Here is a 20,656-nt window from a genome sequence, read left to right as displayed (position 1 = left end):
AAAACAAAAACATAAATTGGCTTCTATAAAAGAATTATAGGTCTGATACAGTGATTACTATATATTGAGAAATAAAATATTGCTATATACTCATATAAAGCATCCGACATGTACATAACCTGGACAGACAGCACAACCAATCTGGTAACTTCACTTTTTTCTGTTTCAATTAAGCAACACAGTAAGGTGAAGGAGCAGCAATTGGTTCATGGTGTCATTTATCCACTCTCATTGTTTTATACCATTGTCACTGAAACAGGTGTCCTCATTGGATGATTTCCCCTCACTTCTTGTAAACTTTAAAAGTTTAGACTTCCTGTCACTTTGTTTTGCTATAACAATATTATTTGAAATATAAAATGGTAAGTCTCCTAAGCAGGAACACAGCTGCAGTGTGACATGGGTTCACACTAATTTTATTCCATTCAAGCTACTCCAAGCTGGATATAGATACAGTTTATTCAATTATTTCAGGTTTATTTACCCAGTACAAGGCAGTTTGGCTCAGTTTAGGTCTCTTGGGGACAAACACTGCTTGATACTTCTAGAATAAACTTTGTTCAATAAATTCTTTGAGTTGTCCTGGTATTCATTCTGTACCAAGATAATATTATCTGTGTATCTAACTTCTTGTTCAGTAAAATCATTGAGGAAACTTAATTTTTTTTTTCTCAACATTTTACTGGCATGATATTGCTGACAATATGAAGTTTTACTGAAAGATTCTCTAATATAAAAACAAACAAAAAATGATACAATATTTTATCCTGTTGCTCTAAAAATATGCGATTAATTAGTCCTAGTAAATATATCCTTTGCAAATGATCACATATCCTTAATGCTTGTGGCTACAATTCATGCACCATGAAACAAATGTTTTCATTTGAAGCCACCGATTGTGCTGAAAAGATCTGAGACTACAAGTGTCAACACCCACATCTATGATACTGAATGTAAGGAATCATGAGACATGTAGTTTTCTTAAACATAGGAGGCTGACATAGGAGGCTACAGCTTTCCTATAGTGTTCAGCTAAAAATAATGAAAACCTCAAGCAGCCTCTATTCAGATTAACTACATAAGCACTGAAGTGATTCATTATTCATTTTGAGGACTGTGGCATTTGATCCCTTTTAACTGTTCTTCTGATCCTGAAATAATAAAAATGGTTATTTTTGTTTTAACATATAATTTGATGAATGTTGTGAAAAAAATGATAGTTCAGAAGTAGTGCTCCAGTAACAAAATTTATAGTCAAGTCATATTCACCCCTTCAAAATTAATTCCCCTATCAGACATTTTATCTCTATACTAATGCAAATGGGCAGATCTTCTATGCACAGGAGTTGGAGTCGATATTATATGAGTTAAGGGAAAGCCTCAGACAGGCATTGCCAAGTTGGCTTCTTTCCAAGTTACTTACTTGACACATAGCTTATTTTCAGTCCAAGGAGATGGAATAAATATTCATTATCTCTATAATATAATGATAGAAAAATGTTATGAGAGTATATGTTATTTCTTGTTTTATTGTAATGTTCCTGTTCCCCTCTTTATCCACCAACTTAAATAAAAAGATTATAATAGAATCTAAGGATATAACTTGGATTTTTATAAAGCACATTTTTATGGTTTATACTGCACTTTCATATGCTATTTTTTCATATATGTGAATAGTCCACTATGTTGTGCCAATAATTATCTCACATCAGGGCAATTGTTTCATATACCTAAACATCAAGGTCTAAATATCAAAGCACAGCAATTTTATCTATATACAGCATGTTCTTTTTACTTGTGTAGCTGTTTGTAAATGCACGCATACTTAATTATGTGACTTCTAAACTATCATGTTTCTGTTTTTTAGATATCAAACCTGAAAACCTTCTAATTAGTTACAATGATATCTTAAAGCTCTGTGATTTTGGTAAGTTATAAAATGAACATTTTTCATGTTTAGCTGCAAGCAGAAAACATTTTTCTGCTTGCAAGAAATCATTTGCCAATTCTGTTTTATCTTAGTTTGTATGAAGGAAGTCATCACCTTCAATGTACCATTAAAACATATGTCCATTTTTCCAAGAAGAAAAGAATGCATAATAAGTAGAACTCTACCATTTGATGATTTTTACATTTACCATAAACCCTTGTAATGTAATGCCTGGGACAGCACAGTTAATGCATGCTAGACACCAGAGGTTTGTAAAAAGGTTTGCACCATTGGGAGCTAAAGCAAGTTCAGCCTTCTTGGTCATTTGGGTCCAGGTGTAAGTAGAGATTAGGGAGTGGAAATAGGGGTTGCCAGCATACACCACTTAGCCTATTGGGTAACAGTGATGGTCCAATTCTTCAATTTTTCAGCACAGTTAGTGCTGGAAGTAGTCAAAACACATGGTTACACTAAATCTTGTTCAGTTAGAGAACTGTACATGAGAGAACTAAATTGTTTTGTTTTGCTGTCATTTATTTGTCACTGGCAGTCTTACTGGTTTGTTTGTACTGCAATTAGAAGCTTACCTTCTCCCACTAGAGGAATCCCTGTTATAATAAAACATATCGTTTAACCCCTACAGAAGAAAATTACTTTGGTATAATATTGGTGTGGCAAATCTATAGGGACAGAGAGGATATGTCCAAGAGTTATTGGTCAAGGGGTTTTAGGATTACTTTATAGCTTACATATTTCTAGTTTCTCTAAATGCCATTGATTGGTGAACTGCAGTGTGTAGTGGTAGCTCTCCACACAGAGGATTCTATTTGCAGAAAAACAGGCTTATTTTATATTTATTTTATGTTTATGTTTTATTTTTTTAAATTAACAAAAAATAATTTTAAATACTACCCTTGATATTATACAGCCAATGCTTAAGTAGTGCTGAAATCTTTTCAATTATTTTCCCCTATATTCTATTTTTTTATATAAAGTAACACAAAAGAGAATAGTTATTTTATTTATAAATAAACCTATACTTTACCCATACAAAGTTAAAGGTTTCCCACAAGAGACATTGTAAAGAGCCTCCTTCACCATCTCAATCTACCATCAGAGTCTTTAAACATAGCTGGTGTGTCTGAGCATAAAGGAACACATAATACATACTCTGTTTCTTCACAGTGCAGATCTGGGTACCTGAGCAGGCGACTGGGTGTTGTCATGTTGGAGCAAGGGGATCATTAAGAGGATCCTAGACTTATGTAAATCATTACTTGTTGCAGCCTAAGAAAATGCTATTGAACATGCTTTCTGCAAATCAGACCTGTTACTATCAGAAGTTTGTTTAAAGCACAGATTAGATTCCGGGAAGGTATTAAAGAATAAAAAACATGTATCACAACTATTGTCAGACGAGAATTCAGGTGGCCAAAACTTTTCAGAATGTTGGAAAAGTAGTGAAAAGATCCAGAAAGGAAGTTTAAGCTAACAAATAATTGCAGTTTGTGGTTTCCAGCTACTGTAATTATTTCTGCTTGGGGTTCTGTACTCCAAGTACCATTACATTTTATATTTTGATAGTGTGTTGTGTGAGTACATTGTCTTCTTACACAAACTTTTTTCTTCTTTCTGTCTTTGCTTTGTGTCACATATACATCGAATAGGATTTGTACTGGCCAGATTATGAACAGTATGTTCACATAAAACTTCACATAATATGCCACATCCTAGTTAGTCATAGACAATATCTCCGCCATTTTATAAAACAAACTTAATTTTTTCTTCTATATATTTCTAAATGTAGAAATATAAATTAGGTTTGTTCTATAAAATGCCTTTAAAGTCCTATATTTTGAGGTATGGGGGAGATATTGTCTTTGCTTTGTGTCAAACACAATCCTATATACAGTGAGAGGGCAGACACCCACACGTGTACACAGTGTCAGACACACACAAGCAGGGCAAACACACAGTCAGGGTACATGGACATACACAGAGAGAGAGAATACACAGCTCAGCACACAGACTGACAACACAGTCAGAGCACATACAGGGAATGTACATTCAGAGCACACAAATATATTTTACGAAAAATCAGTCTGCATATTTACTTTACTTTGTTCATGTTTTCTATACCTGCGCTGTGCACATCCTTAGTCTCTTATTTCAAACTTCCTGTAGATGTGTGCAAAGTTCAGCAATGTCTGAGCATCATTATTTTCAGTGGTGAGGAAGACAAAATGTGCCGTTGCACTAGGCATTGAAACAGCTTCTTGTAGTTCAACTAAATAGTGCTGAGGAATGGGTGACGAATATACAGCTAAACAAAGTAAGCCTTGTCTCCCTAGGAAAGGAACTTTACACTTTCTTCTTTTCTTGCACGATTGGATTTTTTTTGTCCTACATTCAAATAAAATAATTCACTTTGCCACATTAACAGCCTGACCTCCTGTAATAATTTAGCCCCATTGCAGCTACTATACTTATATATCATATGTTATACTTTCAGCCAGATTTAATGAGCCTTCTAGATCACTATGCTAACCTCGGTGAGCAAATATCCTCCATGTTTGGGAAGTCCATTTGGCACTTTAGTGCCCAGCTTGGTGACTTTGGTTCAACCTTATTAAAATCATTGTTCACACTGATATATTATAGCAGATTACGATATAATAATGCCATTTACAAATAAATGAAACTCAGTATTCTGAATTATAAGCTCTTGGAACATGCACACTTTGTTAGTTATTCTTCATTCAGTTTTGTTTTTTGCTCAGTTTATGTATTTTATATACAGCTGTTTTAATACACAATAGACAAGGTTTATATTTCCCATTTTTGCATTGCAGTGCTGTAACAACGTTCACTTTTTTCATCTAGCAGTTGAAGTCTAATATCATATCATTCTGATCTCTTTGACAAGTGCTGTATCAATTTCTTCTTTCTTATTTGTTGTGCTGATCTTGATAGTCTTTTGATTTAGCATGCTGTCTAGAACAGCCTGAAAAGTTTCATTAAACTGAGATTGAATTTTAGAATCAATCAATTTTCTGGATATTTAGGCTGAACTGCAGATATAAAAAAAAACAATTTTATCCAGTTATATATTTACTAAAAAATAATTAGATAAATGTTAAATGCAGCCATTGTAAACACTTTAAAGTATATCTAAACCAAAGGCCACAATAGTATGTATTGCAGCTTGCTAGACCTTAGAAGACTTCATTGGTTATCATCTTTTAAGCTACATGTAATGTAGATGAAGAAGGATGTGGTGTATGTAGTGAGTATTTGGTGTGGTTAGGGTGACAACGCTGCTCCTCCATAGATACAGTATGGTGAGTAGGCATTGGGTTCGATTTATTACAGCTCTCTAAGGCTGGAAAAGATAAACTTTTATCAGTGAAGCTGGGTGATCCAGCAAACCTTGAATAGATCTTGACCAGAAATTAAAACACTTACTAGCAAATAGCAAATTACTTTGAAGAAATCCATTCCAGGTTTGCTGGATCACCCACCTACACTAATGAAAGTGTATCCTCTCCAGCCTTGCAAAGCTTTATTAAATCAGGCCTATTGCCTCCTCTGGGCAGAAAGTGCATTACTCACAGGTTTACCAGATCATTTTAAAACCAGGTAAACTAAAAGATCAAAAAGTCATTTTTTGTATCTGTCTGTCATTTGCTACCCCTAATGTGCAGCACTGTGTAATATGTTGGCGCTATATAAATACTGTTTATTAATAAGAATAATATTAACAACAGTAAATTTAAAATAATCCAGACAGCACATATAAAGACAGCAGAGGTGCAATATATTACATTTTAGGTGTAGATATGCTTTATTTTGTCATAGTATCCTCCTGTAATCTGTGTAATAGAGCGATAGAGCCTAGTTTATGCCTGCATGTAATCCTGCATTGGTGACTTCTCGCCAGCAACTGGATCTCTAATCTGTTACATTGACCTTCCCATGTATAAGGTATAAAATAGTCAATGTTTTGCTGGCCTGTTTTTGCTAAGTGTGGTATTTTATTATATCAGGTTTTGCCCGGAATTTATCTGAAGGCAGCAATGCAAATTACACGGAGTATGTGGCCACACGGTGGTACCGCTCACCTGAGCTGCTTTTGGGGTAAGTACTGCAATAACTTGTGTGATTATGTTTCATAATACATATTAGGTAGCTTATCTGTTTGCAGGACTGTAACATTTGTCCTGTTTATAAAGTGTGGATCTGATCTTTGTAGAATTATATGACAGGGGTGTTATAGAGGTTTGTATATTAGTTTGACAATTTTTGGGCCACATTCTCTTTTGCTATTGGCCTGGGTTCATAGGAAGGTGGCTTTTTGAACTCAGAAGAACATCTGGAATGTCTGAGAAATTAGACCACAAAATGTGTTTCTGGGAGTCCACAGTATGAGCACATGAGCATTAAATTAAAACTTTGTTTCTTCATGTTGACTGAATAACCCCAGCTATTTCCTCAAATATTACATTGTCCAACTGTCCAATCTTCATAGACCAGCACTGGTCTGTACAGTGGATGAACTGCCAAGCATACATCTGTTTGCACTTCAGCTTTGACATTAAGACTTGGTTGTTTCACTTACTGGTCTGTAGTAGACTGTGGCAGCTTATCTGTATCTCCTATATATCATCATTGTCAGCACAGGTAACAAGAAAGGAGTGCAGTGATAGATGTATAATACCAACATCAGTGACTCTATAGAGAAAACCCCATACTGTACATACTAATCTCCTCTTTTTATTAGTTTTGTGTTTTATTGCAGTATTATGAACAAAATAGAAAGGTTTAAGGTGTAATCGGCAAAAAGTAGGTAATGAGCAAGAACAAATAATATATATATATTACTTTTAGACAGAGGTTTTGTTAATTCAGCCCTGTTCAAGTTGAATTGGAATTAGACAAGCTTCTATTACTTCTGCTCAGATATAACAGCTGTGGAAAAGTCACAGCTGATAAATCTGAGCAATGAGCCTCTTTCTCCTATTCTTCAGTAAAGGATAACTAAATAGAACTCCAGACAACACCCAATTTGGATAAAGTTGGAAAATATATGATTCTCTGGATTTTTCTGGAAGTGAGGGGAATCTTCCGTTTCCATTATGTCTCTGCAACAAATAAAAAAACATTTTCTGCAGGGAACACACACAGCAATTAAACCTGACAAGGTTTAGACCATTTCTTATCCTATCCAAAAAAAAACATTTTAAAGAGTAAAAGCAGGTCTTCCTAATATTTCAAATTTGAAATGAGATCCCTGATATTTGGTTTGTGTTAACATCTAATAGGATCAAATATTAAAATGCAGAAATTTAATTAGCACTTCTAACAAAGCTAGGATATCTGCCAACTTTTAATTTGATGACTTTTTAATGCACCAAACTAATTGGCATTTCCAATACAATGAATCAAAATGTTATGCAAGCGGGTGTGGACCCACTGTGCCAGTGACTGGGTATGCTCCAGAGGGGCGTGACTAAGCAGCTACCAGGTCTTCACTAGAGCCTCTCATGGTGAGGATAGGCTTGAGCTGCGGGGTAGCTGCCAGGTGCCACTCCAGAGCAATCCCCAGGCCAGTGGCAGCTGACCACAGGAGTCAGGAAACAAGGATACAGAGCCAAGACCAGGCGGCAAACAGACAAAGTATAAAAACGTATTCCAAGGTCAGGGTCAGGCAGCAAACAGGCAAAGTCCAAAAATGTATTTCCAAGGTCAGGGTCAGGCAGCAAACAGGCAGAGTCCAAAAACGAAGGCAAGGTCCGGTACACAGCAAAGCAAACAGACAAAACACCTTAGCACTGATAGTAATGCAGGTAAGCCAGAGATTGCTCAGGCAACTTCCTGTAATGAGAGGTGTCTTTAAATACCTGCAGGACATGAGCCATAGGCTGTAGGAAACAGAGGGCATGTGTGTGTTACCTCAGAGACACACCTACGCCAGCTCACACACCAGAGCAAGTCTCAGCATGAAAGAAACACTGACATGGAACATAGGTAGTGGGTTACCTGAGAGATAGGATCCGGCGCCCGTGCCTGCAGTGCTAACACAAAATATTGTAAGAGTAATGAACTGTTTCTGTTTTTGACTTTAGCAGTTGTAGTGCTACGAACTTAAATAGAACTTTGTGGAATAAGGAGAGAGGGAAATGTTACCACTGTAAATTTCAACAGTAACAAGCAATCCTAGAGAGTTTTTTTATATCAAATATTTTTTTTATAATTTCCTTTTTTTTAATTAACTTTTGGGATAAACATTATTTGTTTTATCATATCAGCACTAATTTCCAACAGCAAAAGTAGTCCCCTGTTTCAGTAGTGGGTAGTGTGATATGATGGAGGGTAGACAGATGAAGGCATTTTGTTCTTTCAGTAATGAACCATTTATTGTGCTTTTTGTATGTAAAAATACAGTCCCTGGCCAAAACAAAAAGTATAACACTATAATATTTTGCTGGACTGCATTAACTATAGTTATGGCACACATTCAGCATAGTTTTATTTCAATAGGCTGATGCAATGTCACTACATTTATTTCTGTCCAGAGTTGCATTCATTTTTCACCAAGATCTTGTATTGATAATGGGAGAGTTGGACCTTTATTGATGATGGGGAAAGTCTTCCACAGCAAATCTCATAGATTCTTAGTGGGATTAATATCTGGTCTCTGTGGTGGCCAGTCTCTGTCTGAAAATAATCTCATGCTCCATGAACCCCGCTTTCAAAAATCAAAAAGTAGATTGATTCAAAAATTAAAAACTTGGTTATTCAGTATATTCCAGTAGTCAGCTGATCTCATGTTTTAGCCACATAACATTGTTGAACCTAGACCTGATTAACTGGAACAACCCAGATCATAACATTGCCATAACTTTTTTCTTTGACTAGCCAGTATGTAACTACTGCTAAATTCTTCTGCAAACTTTTGTTTGCATATGATATTGGCATCCATAGACGGTTTGGGTTATTAAACTGCTTGTGTTAAAATGGACAGGAGCTTTTAAAAAATAATTAGAAAATACTGTAGGTGTCAACATAGTAAGCCTGACATTTGCTATATTCCTGCATTGACAGAGTGCCCAAGGAGGTTAGGTACATGCTTTTATTTCATGTGTAGAAACAATACAATGCTCCTGTAGTCAGTTGGACAGATCAGTTGTACAGGGCAATTTTTTGTGCTAATTATATTTTAAAAGGCTAAGATTGGCTGCATCTGTTCTAAGGAAGCTTTAAGACAATTCATAGCTTTCTGAAGATTGGATAATTAATAATTACATAGTTTTTTGAAAATAGGTCATAATGATAAAATGCTACTTCCCAGACATCTCACCCAAATATCTTTATTGACTCCATTAAGGCAAAGCGAAGCAAATTACTTTCACCTATGTACTTTGTCTGTTGAGGTAAGAGTTCTTCTGTGCTCAGTAAACTAGAACAAACAGTAGCTTCAAGCTGGAATAGCTTGACTTAATTAACCTAGTTTTGCAGCAAAGCTTGTTATGTGCAGTTTAATTGTACCTTTTTAGAATCTTTGAAAGTCTTGCATAAGAAAAGGATCTTAGAAGTCTTTTCACTCCTCTTGTTTACACTTGTGAAACTTAGCAAGCTAGCTAAAAACATATACAGTGCCTGACTATTCTGTATTTGAGTTTTAGTTTTAGATTTATTAACACTGACTTGTTTTATTAGGCAAATTGAATATTAATTAAAGCAGCAAAAGAGTTTTTCCTACTCTCTTCAAACAGTACCTGAAGATAAGGTTAGATTTAAACTTTGGGCTATCTTTGGCCACTTCAGTTATGCTCATCCACTTATGACCACAAATTGTGGCTTCAAAGTTATGTGCACTATCCTGTGAGGATGCGGTGCAGTTACCTGCAGCAGGCCAATAGATAATAAATAGGTGAAGCAGTGAGCAGTTCACTACCGCTCACTGCCACCTGCTGTCAAATGTGCAACGAATGAACCAGTGCTTGCAGATTTGACAGCAGTGCACCTGCTTAGCAGTGTGGACAGCAAAGGTCTGAACCTAGCCTTATTTACGTTATACCTTCAGGTTCTGCATTCTTTAAAAGTATGGATTCAAAGCAGGAGATATAAAGTTATTTAAAACTTAAGCTATTACAAAGTATATTAGAGTCTGTTTTTGCTTTCAATTTGTTATTGAGCCTTATGAGCACACAGTACAGTACAGTCAAAGTACATTACAACATTGAACGGTTAGTGTAACATCCAGTTCACATTCAAAAATCCAGCAACCTCCGGACCTGAGGAGTGCCAGGTTTTTGAAAATTCTGGATTTTTGAAGGATATACTTACCTCCACACACAGGTCAGCCTTCCTCTCGCGGCACCCGCGGACATCTGGCACAGTTCCAGAGAGCAGGCAGCAGGGACGTCTCAATGTGTATTTAGTGTAGCAAGCATGAACCTAACAGCTGTTTCTGCAGAACAGCGCCATCAAAACATATTTGGCCAAACAGTATACTACAGTCCCTGTATTTAAAATGCAACCTGAAATTAATGCCAGAAAACTGAGGGAACCAGATTATCGATGGCCGGATTTTAGATTGTCAGCTGTATAACAATATGTTAAGTAGAGTTGTGTGCCAGCCATTGACTTACCTCCACTTAGTCATTACTTTTATACCACAGCACCCTGGCTATACTTTGGTTGTAATAATATAGGTTCTAGGAAATATAGGTTCAGAAAATACAGCTTGCTGGTTACTGTATGAAATAGCTGCTTCTGGCAAGTAGTATTTGGACAATTGAAGTGATTACTGTGGTATACAATTTATAGCAGAGATATGAATGGAATTTACAAGTGCTTTAGGTACAGGTATGCCAGGAGATGCACTCTTTGAACATTGAATTTAAAGGTGGCCTCTTTGAACATTGAATTCTTATATATATATATATATATTTTTTTATTTTTATTTTTTTTTAAGAGATCTTTATTCTGTTTTGCTAGTTTTGTGAATTGAGCCTGTTGTCACAGTGGTTTGAGAACAAGGCTTAATCTATATTTAATTTTAATATAATTTATTTAATCTGTTATTTAATTCTACATCGTTTTACATCATTTTTTTTATCATAAATGTAGATATAATACAGTGATTGATGGAGCTTTTTTGCTAGATTCTACATGTTTTAAATTGCTTGTTAGAAAAAATATTTGTGTGTGATACATAGTATAATAGATATGTGCTGCTTAGCTTAATACTGATTATTGGTCTGGGAAGAGATGGCTTTGTAAAGTGCAGACACCTTCCTTACCCTGTAAGTGGATGTTTTGATATCAAACAAAAGCTTAATGGTGACATACAGTATACTCAGTAATATATATCACATTCATCTTTCAACTAGTTTACCCATAGTCTATCAAATTACTTTAGGGATTTTGTTTCCCAGACAAAAGTATTCCTATCAATAGGTTCAGAGAAGTGGGACTTTGATAGTGGATTCAAGGTCAGATTGTAGAGCAAGGTTCCTGGTCTCAATGGTCCTGACGTGTTTTGCCTATATGGGTTCCTTAGGGGAGAGTGAGACACATAGGATGTGGTTTTCTTGTGATGATGAATCTCTGTTAGGAAAATGTAGCAGATAAAGAAATCTTTTCAAAAATCTTTTGAAAAAAGAAAATCCCAAAAGTGAAGGAAATATGGATTCAGTTATGATAACACTAGGAACCAGATGTGTGTCATTCACGGTAATCTGCAGAACGTATGAAAGGACTCTCCCCTGAGGAAGCCATTAAGGTGAAAAGTGTCTGGGTCCTTGAGACCAGGAATCCTCCTCTACAATGTGACCTTGAATCCTATATCAAGGTCCTACTTTTTTAACTTATTGATAGGAACGATTTTGTCTAGAAAATTGTCTAGAAATCCCACGAGAATAGTGGGTTTTGGACCTATAATGTAATTTATATTATTATGTGAAAACTTATCATTGTTGGACTTTGTATCACTTTGAAATAATACACATTGCCAACAGAAAAAAACCTTGCTGTTACTTTAATTTTTTTTTCCTGAAATTATTTTAACTATGAGTTTGGCAAGAAATTTCTAGGAACACCCTATATACCCTATACTACTATTTTTTTATCACTGTATAGCCAGTTTTGTACCATGCATATGTTACCCCGAACACCAAACCATTTTAGTATCTCTATGGGACTGTGTGTTACTTGGAGGAGTTGTCAGGCAGCTCCATTTTACCATGTCTCAGATATTGAGAGTGTACGATGAGAAAAGAAATTTAAAAATTGGTGGAGCCACTCTTTTAAAGCTCCAGAAATGTATTTATCAATTTGTGCTAGGAAAAACCAATGCATTTTGGAAGCAACAACATCCTCATCCAACATCCAACATCCATTTTAGTAATGTGTTTAAGTGGAAAAAAAAGAACATTACCTGGGTACAAAAAAATAATTAAAAAGAATATTTGTTGCAACTCCTGTGTGCAGTATAATTGTGCCTTCAGCTTAAATCCAGTATTGCATGAAACAAACATGCTTCTATACTATTTACTGTTCCTATATTCATTTCTTGACCTTTAATGGAATGGTGCTACTTTTGTTCTTTTCCTATTCTCAGCTTCTTTCACTTGTCAGTTGGAAATAGTATTGAACTGTATAGTACATACGTTCAATATTAACTTGTTTTTGAATAAGTTCACGTTTTGTGCCAATATTCACTGTTTGTTAAAATATTTATTAGAACGATTTCAAATGGGCAGCTGTAGATACTCTATCAATAAGTTTAGTCTGAGTTTGTAAAGCACCATTACAAAAAACATCCAAGATATATAACAGCTCTTAACATGTTTTTCTTTTCCTTTTGGCTTTTTTAGAGCCCCATATGGAAAAGCCGTTGACATGTGGTCTGTGGGCTGTATCCTTGGAGAGCTGAGTGATGGCCAGCCACTCTTTCCTGGAGAAAGTGAAATTGATCAGCTTTTCACAATTCAAAAGGTATTGGGACCTCTTCCACCAGAGCAGATGAAGCTGTTTTACAGCAACCCTCGATTTCATGGGATGCGGGTAAGTTTAATGAGTAGTATGCTCAGACTGACCATTGATTTATTATTTTATTTTAGAGACTAATTTGTTAAGATCTACCTCTCTAAACCTCTTTCTCCGATCAGAAAGTGATATCATGCAAACTGTCGTCAAAGTAATGATAAAATAGTAACACTAATAGAAAAAAAAACTATAAGAGACATATGTTACAGTTATAATTATTGCAAATGGAAATCACATAATTTTTTTTTTGCGTTTTGAGTACCAAACTCTGAGATTTTTATTTGATACTGTTTAAAATCTTGATTGCAGCAAATGTTTACATGTCCATGATACTCCTGAACCCCATCCTTTCAAAAATCCCATATTCACATTTTTGCTAAAAATTCATGGATACCCTGGAGGTACTGAGAGATACGATTCTTTTGGTTTCCTTACTATCATTTGCTAGTACACTCAGTGGGAAAACATCAGACTGTACCTTCTGATACAATGGGCCTGATTTAATAAAGGCTGGAGAGGATACACTTTCATCAGTGAACCTGGGTGACTCAGCAAACCTGAAATGGATCTTGTTCAGGATTCAAAACATTTTCTAACAAAAAACAAATTACTTTTTAGGAATCCATTTCAGTTTTTTTAGATCATCCAGATTCACTGATGAAATGGTATCTTCTCCAGTACTGGATAGGTTTTTGCTGGGGAAGTGATATTAAAAGTGCTGACTCAGTAACTCCAGCATTTTGCCTGAAAAATCTAATTTATACTATACATTCTTATCTTTTCCTCTGTTCTTTTCTGTTGCTCCATCTTTTGCAAAGACTTCCAGTGATCACTGTTCATGTCAACAAATTCACTATCAATCATTGTGGAGGAGGTAGAGGATGGTTTCTAAAAAGAACGTTGATGCTTCCTTGTGCATGAACACAGAGCAATGGCACACTAAGCAGTATCTCCAGACAGGGTTATTCATGTGATGGTGGCAGAGCTGAGGCTTTTGGGAGGCCTTGTGAGGCAGCATAGTCATCATTTAGCTGGAAGTTAGACTTAAAGAGGAACTAAACCCAAAACAGCAAAAAAAGAAAAAAAAAATACACTTACCTTAAATCTCGCAGGGCAGTCTGATCGCTCCAGGGTGTCTTGCATCGGGCCCCGCATCGGTCCGCGCTCTGTGGCGCCTCCGTCTTCTCTTCTTCTACCTGTTCCTTCTACGTTACCTGACCCAGGTGCGAGATCAGATGACGTAGGATGGAAAAAAAAATTGCCGATATCACTCCACATGTGTGAGATCGGCAAATTTTTCTTTTTGCGCAAAGAGCCCAAGAGCCCCCCGTGATGCCTGACGTAAGTATCCCTGGAAGATTTGCGCTCCCATTTATTCTCGGCTGCCCAAGCAATCGAGAATTAGGGGGCAGTGCTTCACCCTTTTCTTTTTTTCTTTTCTTTTTTTAAAAAAAAAGGGTGTTGCACCTAAAAAGAAAAAAAAAACACAGAATTTGTACCCTACATAAAAGGGTTGTCTACCCTTTTAAGTAAAGTGAAAATTGTGAGTTTAGGTACGCTATAAGTTTTGTCAGGTTGTGTTAAAAGGAGATGCTGAAAAATACAGCAATAATATGATTGTATATAGTGAAATACAACTACATATACATTGTTTGAAAAAATGATTTATTAACACTTTATTTGGGAATCTCTGTTCCAAAGATTCCAAAGTTCTTGCATTAAAAAATATCTGAACATGAGAATTTGCTGTTTGAACTAGTATGGATTCCTGAATCCTAATCACAATTTCGGGATGAATTTGTGTATTTGCTTGCCAATGCAGTAGTATTTGACTTTTCATCTCCATACTTGTGGCCTCAAAGATAGGGAGACCTCAATACCACATCCCTTCCTTTTTAGCTTTAAATTAAATGTATGCATTGCTGCATTCTCTAAACCTGCCATTAATATTTTTGAAGGTCGGCATCTTTCTCGTCCTTTGCTTGTGCAGCAATTTTTCCATTTCTTTGCCTTCCAAACCTATTATTTTAGGATGAGCCATAAATTACATGTTATGACACACTACTGTGGAAAAGTCTTACCAGGCCTTCTGATTTATTGTGCAATAAGAGTATAGCAAGATACATTTAATTTGGCTACACAATGATACATTCTGTACACAGTAGGAAAGTTAGCAAGGGAGTATATAGAATATTGAAAGTTAAGGTGCAATTTACTGTCATTTGTAGAACTAAATTAAAAATGTAGCAGCTACGTTATTACCTTCTATTTGTACACAATAAAAATGACCACATGAGTGTGTGAACAGTTAGGTAGTAAGGCTTTGAATTGACTTAATTTAACCCTTAATTTGAGTCAAGGACTGTTATATAATTGTGGGTGTCTTTATTTAACAAACCTTTCTCTCACTAATGTCAAAAATGTTCTTTAAGAGAACTTGTCTGCAATATACAGTTATGTCTGTAAAGTTCCAGTGAAAAAATATTTGTTTAAGGCTACTTCAGATAGCAGTGATGTTGGTGTGTGGATATTGCTTCCTCCTGCCATTGAACCAGCCTTTGGTTAAATGTGTCCCTACCTGCAGCAGCTGAGTAGAGAATGAATGTCAGTGGCAGTGAGTGATTCAGTACAATGCACTGCCGCCTGCTGTCAAAACTGCAAACACTGGTTCTTTAGGTACCAATGCTGAAGTGCAAGCAGCCAAATGACTGGCACGGTGGCACACCCGATTGCATGCTCCCATTGCAGGTCTGAAGTTTAAAAAGTAATTTTACCAGATCAGTCGTCCGAGTTTACCTGACTGCCATAAATTGACTTTGTAGAAGATGCAACACTAATGCATAAGATTGATTAAAAAAATAGCCAAAGTGAATTGTAAACCAAAAGAAAGCACACAATGCAGGAACAGGAAATTTTTATGACTACTGCATCATACAAGACAGGAAATAGGCATGCGGTACATTTACATCATTTTATTTTATAATATAAACATGCAGTTTACAAAAAGTAATTTGCAAAATCACTGTACTGATTATTTTTCTTCTGTCATTTGGTTGTAAATCAGATATGTCATCAGTGTGCGTTTGCCTTATCATAAACAAGTTATTCTGGACTATTAATTAATCCAGCTGCGTTCCAATTTCCATTACTGATACCATGGACTACTAATTATCAAAACTGTTAGATAAACATTGTAAACAATCTGAGGGCTGGAGTTCCAATCATTTTGATATTTGGACAAAAAAGACTTATGTAATTAGGTGGAATGCAAAGGACAAGAAAATGTTATTTTTTAGAAGAAATAAGGGCACTGAAACCTGTTTGTGTATAGGTCAGGGTACATAATCACAGATAGGTCAGGGTACATAATCACAGATAGGTCAGGGTACATAATCACAGATAGGTGAGGGTACATAATCACAGATAGGTGAGGGTACATATTCACAGATAGGTCGGGGTACATAATCACAGATAGGTCAGAGTACATAATCACAGATAGGGCAGGGTACATAATCACAGATAGGTCAGAGTACATAATCACAGATAGGTCAGTTTTTTTTTTAAATAGGCATACAACGAATATGATTTTTTTCAGAGGTATTTTATTTCAAAAAATGTCCAAGATGGAGCATTTGGTCATACACATGCATACTTTACGTGTTGATATTAAGTTTTCCTTATGTATGTGGAAGCAAAACAGTTTTGAAAATATAAGTTACTAATAAAAAAATATCTATTCTGTTTTCTATCTGTGTTTTTAGTAAATATTGCTTTTCTCTTTTGTTTTCTAGTTTCCAGCTGTCAATCACCCCCAGTCTTTGGAAAGACGATATTTAGGCATCATTAGCAGTGTTTTACTTGACCTCATGAAGGTATGGGACATTTTCTATGAGTGCCCTTTGCCAAGTATGTGTTCCTATTAGGATGTAAAAATCAGTTCATCCTGTCACTATTCTGACATTTTGATACAGCCACAATACCCAATTAATTATTCATTTTTCCAGTTTTCGAATAAACCTTTGTTAACATTTACGGAGTTTGGTCCCATAACCTTGTTTGGTTATATTAACTAAGCGGTTAAAATGGACATTTCAATAAAATAAAATACAATGCTAATACAATGTTTCTCAACCTATTTTAACATGAGGAATCTCTTGAAATAACGTTCAAGTCTTTAGGGAACTCCCCACTATAATTATTTTATCCAGCGCTTACAGTACAATAATGTGGTGGTCATTGGGAATAATTCCTCTTACAGTTGGCCAGTAGGAAAATAGTGACCATTACAGATGGCAAAAAAAGTTTATTTGTATTAGTTAAATACTGGCCCCAGTGCAGCCCTAATGTTGTGTTATTAGGGTGTTATTCTGATGCAATCATTTTAAATAGAATCGTTCAAAAAGCACAAAAACAGGTCACTGTACATTCATCAGGACTAATGTTTCTGCTATGCATTCCAGCTCTTAACCAATAGCTCTGCAATATTGAGAACTAAAATGTCCAATCTTTCTTCATTTTTTAAATTGCATTCCTGAAGTTTAATAAGGATTATTGGCCTAATACTAAACAATTAAATGACAGGAAAAAAAGAAAAATGTCAAGAAAAAAATTAAAAAAAAACAATGCAGGATTTACAAGAAGCTAGGGAAATGGTAGAAATGTGGTTGGTGGGTTTAGGAAAATTAAAGTGTTTGTCAAGCCAAAAAATGTTTACTTTTGGCTAGAGTGGGGAAAGAAAATCTCTTTCATGATTTACTGTTATCTGGAGCTCAATAAGAAAGATTTTCCTCCCTTCCAGTCTTTCTGACAACATTTACCAGACAGGAAGTGTACGGGAAGGCTTGAAATCTGGATTTGTATTTCTGTCCCTGTTGCAGGTTTTCTCATACTACCTTTCTGGTACAACTGTTTTGTGCATGATAGAAAGTGACCGAACTCAAGGTAGAAAACAGCCAGTGGATTTCATTTTCCCCAAGACCAAATTAAATGTTTGTGGCTTAATATACACTTTGAAGTGAACTTGTACTATTGCTACATTTACTTACCTTCCCTTTGATTTCATGTACTCTGTTCAACTAATGGGAACAAAGAACAAATTGTTTTCCAAGTAGAGGGGGCCATGTGAGTTAGTTCCTGTTTTTCTTGCTCAGGCACCTACCACATGAGGGCTGGAAGAGAGTCAGGACCTGTATAAACTCTTTAGACCACAGGTCGGCAACCCATGGCCCTTCAGCCTCCTTGTTGTGTCTCCCTTCAGCTGCCGACCGGTGATCCCTGATGGGGGATCCCCTTCCTTCTGTAGACATGCGGAGAAGGGGGATTCCCTTTCCAGTGTTCTAACAAATAAGTCCACCAGTAATTACTTATTAATCTATTTATCAATTACTAAATAAATTAGCTATTAATTTTAGGAAAACAAATTATGATTGCTGAACATTAAAATATAAAATTATATACAAGAAAGATTACTGAAAACTTTAATCATGAATATATTAAATCCAGTGAAATACAATAAATAGTGCACAAATTCATAAAATTTATCATGATACTAGGGGCAAATTTCAGTTTTTAATTTATTTCAAAGTAGGCCTACACGTGCACACTGCCTTTCTGTTTGTTGTATTCTGTTGTAAGAGGTAAAATTAAAAAAAGATAAAAACTTTTAAAAAGTTTATAAGCTGAGTTATGTTTTGCGGTTCCAGACTATTTTTCTTTAGTGGAAAACGGGGCAAAATGGCTCTTTTGATAGTAAAAGTTGCCAACCTCTGCTTTAGATCATTGGTTAAGGAAAGTTAATGATAACATCATGGTTGGGCTGTCTTTAAAGTAAATCTGTGGCTTTGGGACAAAATATTTCACTTATTTCTTTGAAGGACTTAATATATGTCTAAAGTGATTATTAGTGCAAGTTATCTAATTATTAAAATTAAATATTTAAATAAAAGTTCAAAAGTAGTTTTGTGCAGATGTTTGATGCAGAGCAAGTAGGTCAATTTTCCAGGAAGTTTCTTCAGTGGGGGGTTTGAATCCATCCAGCTGTGCAAAATAGTTTTATTCTTTCTAGCAGCTATAAGGTGTAAAAGTTTAAAGCATCTCGCTGTGTATTTATTTTGTCCATGGTCTATATTACAAAAAAGCCCATAAAAGGGAAATGATTGGAAAGAGCAGCGTTGTATTCTAAAGTAAGGTCATTTTTGTCTCTTGCAGCATCAGTTCCGCATTAGTCTATAGGCCATGATTTATGAAAGCTCCCCAAGGCTGGAGAGAATACACTTTCAGAAGTGAAGCTGAGTGATCCAGAAAACATTGAATGGATTTCTTAAAATCATTTGCTATTTGTTAGCAAATGTTTTTAATCCTGGACCAGATCCATTCCATATTTGCTGCATCACCCAGCTTCACTTCTGAAAGTATATTCTCTCCAGCCTTGGGGAGCTTTCAAAAAACATGGCCTATAGATCCAACACCAATACTGTGCTAATGCTGAACTTGATGGGATCTTCAAAGAAAAGAAAGTTAAGAATATTACCTGTTTCAAGTAACATTCCTGTTTTTAGCTTCACAAAGGCTGAGCATCGGAGAGGGTGATAGTTTTCAGTGATAAAATCCATTCAAGCAAAATAACTCCTAGGGCCCATTGATATCTTGTTGCCTTGGTGCAATGCATTACACACATTAAGTTAACACAATTTTTTTCACAAGTTAACATTTCATGAAATGAGCCTATCAATGCACTAAAAGGGACATAAAGCAGTAATTCACAGTGGTGCTTTGTGCTGCGCAGCAAGTGTGCTGCAGCTGCATTATCTTACATTGGGGTGCCTTTCGGAATGAGTGGGTTAACACATAACATGGTAATAAACACATTTTTGCAACACATTTCAGCAGCTAAATGTATTTCAGCGTATTTTTTATAAAGGTAAATTATTTAAATACCTGGGTTTTGTTGTTCCTTATTATAAACAATACTTTGTTTTATCTAGAACTTACTGAAGCTAAATCCTTCTGATAGATATCTGACCGATCAGTGCTTGAACCACCCAGCTTTTCAGACTCAGAGACTCTTGGATCGTGGTGGGAGCTCTCCTTCCAGATCATCCAAGAGAAAAACTCATCATTCAGAGAGCAACTCATCAAGCAGGTCATTGTCTTATTTAGTAAAATGTGGTGAAAACTGTGATGTAAAAGATACTTCTGAAATAAAAATATTCATAGAGAATTACCTAATAGTCTGACATAGTTATTTCAAGCAGGAGATTTTAATTAGAAAGCCACAAAATGTTTGAAATAGTTCAAGTGTATGTAACTTGTATTCCTCATTTATATGATAAAGGCTATGTATTCATTTGTGTTGTCATTGGCTACAGCTGCTTTAAATTTTAAAAACTATCACAGTTTTGCAATGCGCTGATGTTGATGTGTGATTTTGAAAACAAGACAGTTTATTTTGTTCTCCCTTCATTTCACATTATTTATTAATTAATTTTACTAATGTGCTTTTTATCACTTACCACTTTTTATAGATTTGGAATGCACTCTTTTCTCGCAGCACAAGTTGGTTTGCTTTTAACGAAAAAAGATTTAGGATGTTCATTTAGCAAAGTAAATTATCATACTGCATGGGATAATTTTACTTGGCTTAGTAAATGAGTTAAAGTTTTGCTGACTTTA

At 35.5% G+C, this 20,656-nt stretch overlaps 1 protein-coding gene across 5 annotated transcripts in view; it reads left to right on the top strand.

The window, feature by feature from the left end:
- The window catches only part of CDKL5 (cyclin dependent kinase like 5), a 184,860-nt gene that overhangs the window by 136,375 nt on the left and 27,829 nt on the right, over positions 1 to 20,656 (top strand). For all 5 annotated transcript variants that reach the window (XM_072427962.1, XM_072427979.1, XM_072427955.1 and 2 more), the window contains exons 8-12: positions 1,868 to 1,927; positions 5,977 to 6,067; positions 12,814 to 13,003; positions 16,777 to 16,857; positions 19,969 to 20,126. In XM_072427962.1, the coding sequence (XP_072284063.1) occupies positions 1,868 to 1,927; positions 5,977 to 6,067; positions 12,814 to 13,003; positions 16,777 to 16,857; positions 19,969 to 20,126 (580 nt within the window). The remainder of the gene's footprint in view (positions 1 to 1,867; positions 1,928 to 5,976; positions 6,068 to 12,813; positions 13,004 to 16,776; positions 16,858 to 19,968; positions 20,127 to 20,656) is intronic.

Source organism: Pyxicephalus adspersus, chromosome 1, assembly GCF_032062135.1.
Source record: "Pyxicephalus adspersus chromosome 1, UCB_Pads_2.0, whole genome shotgun sequence".
Taxonomy (NCBI): domain Eukaryota; kingdom Metazoa; phylum Chordata; class Amphibia; order Anura; family Pyxicephalidae; genus Pyxicephalus; species Pyxicephalus adspersus.
This window is presented reverse-complemented; position numbering and strand designations above follow the sequence as displayed.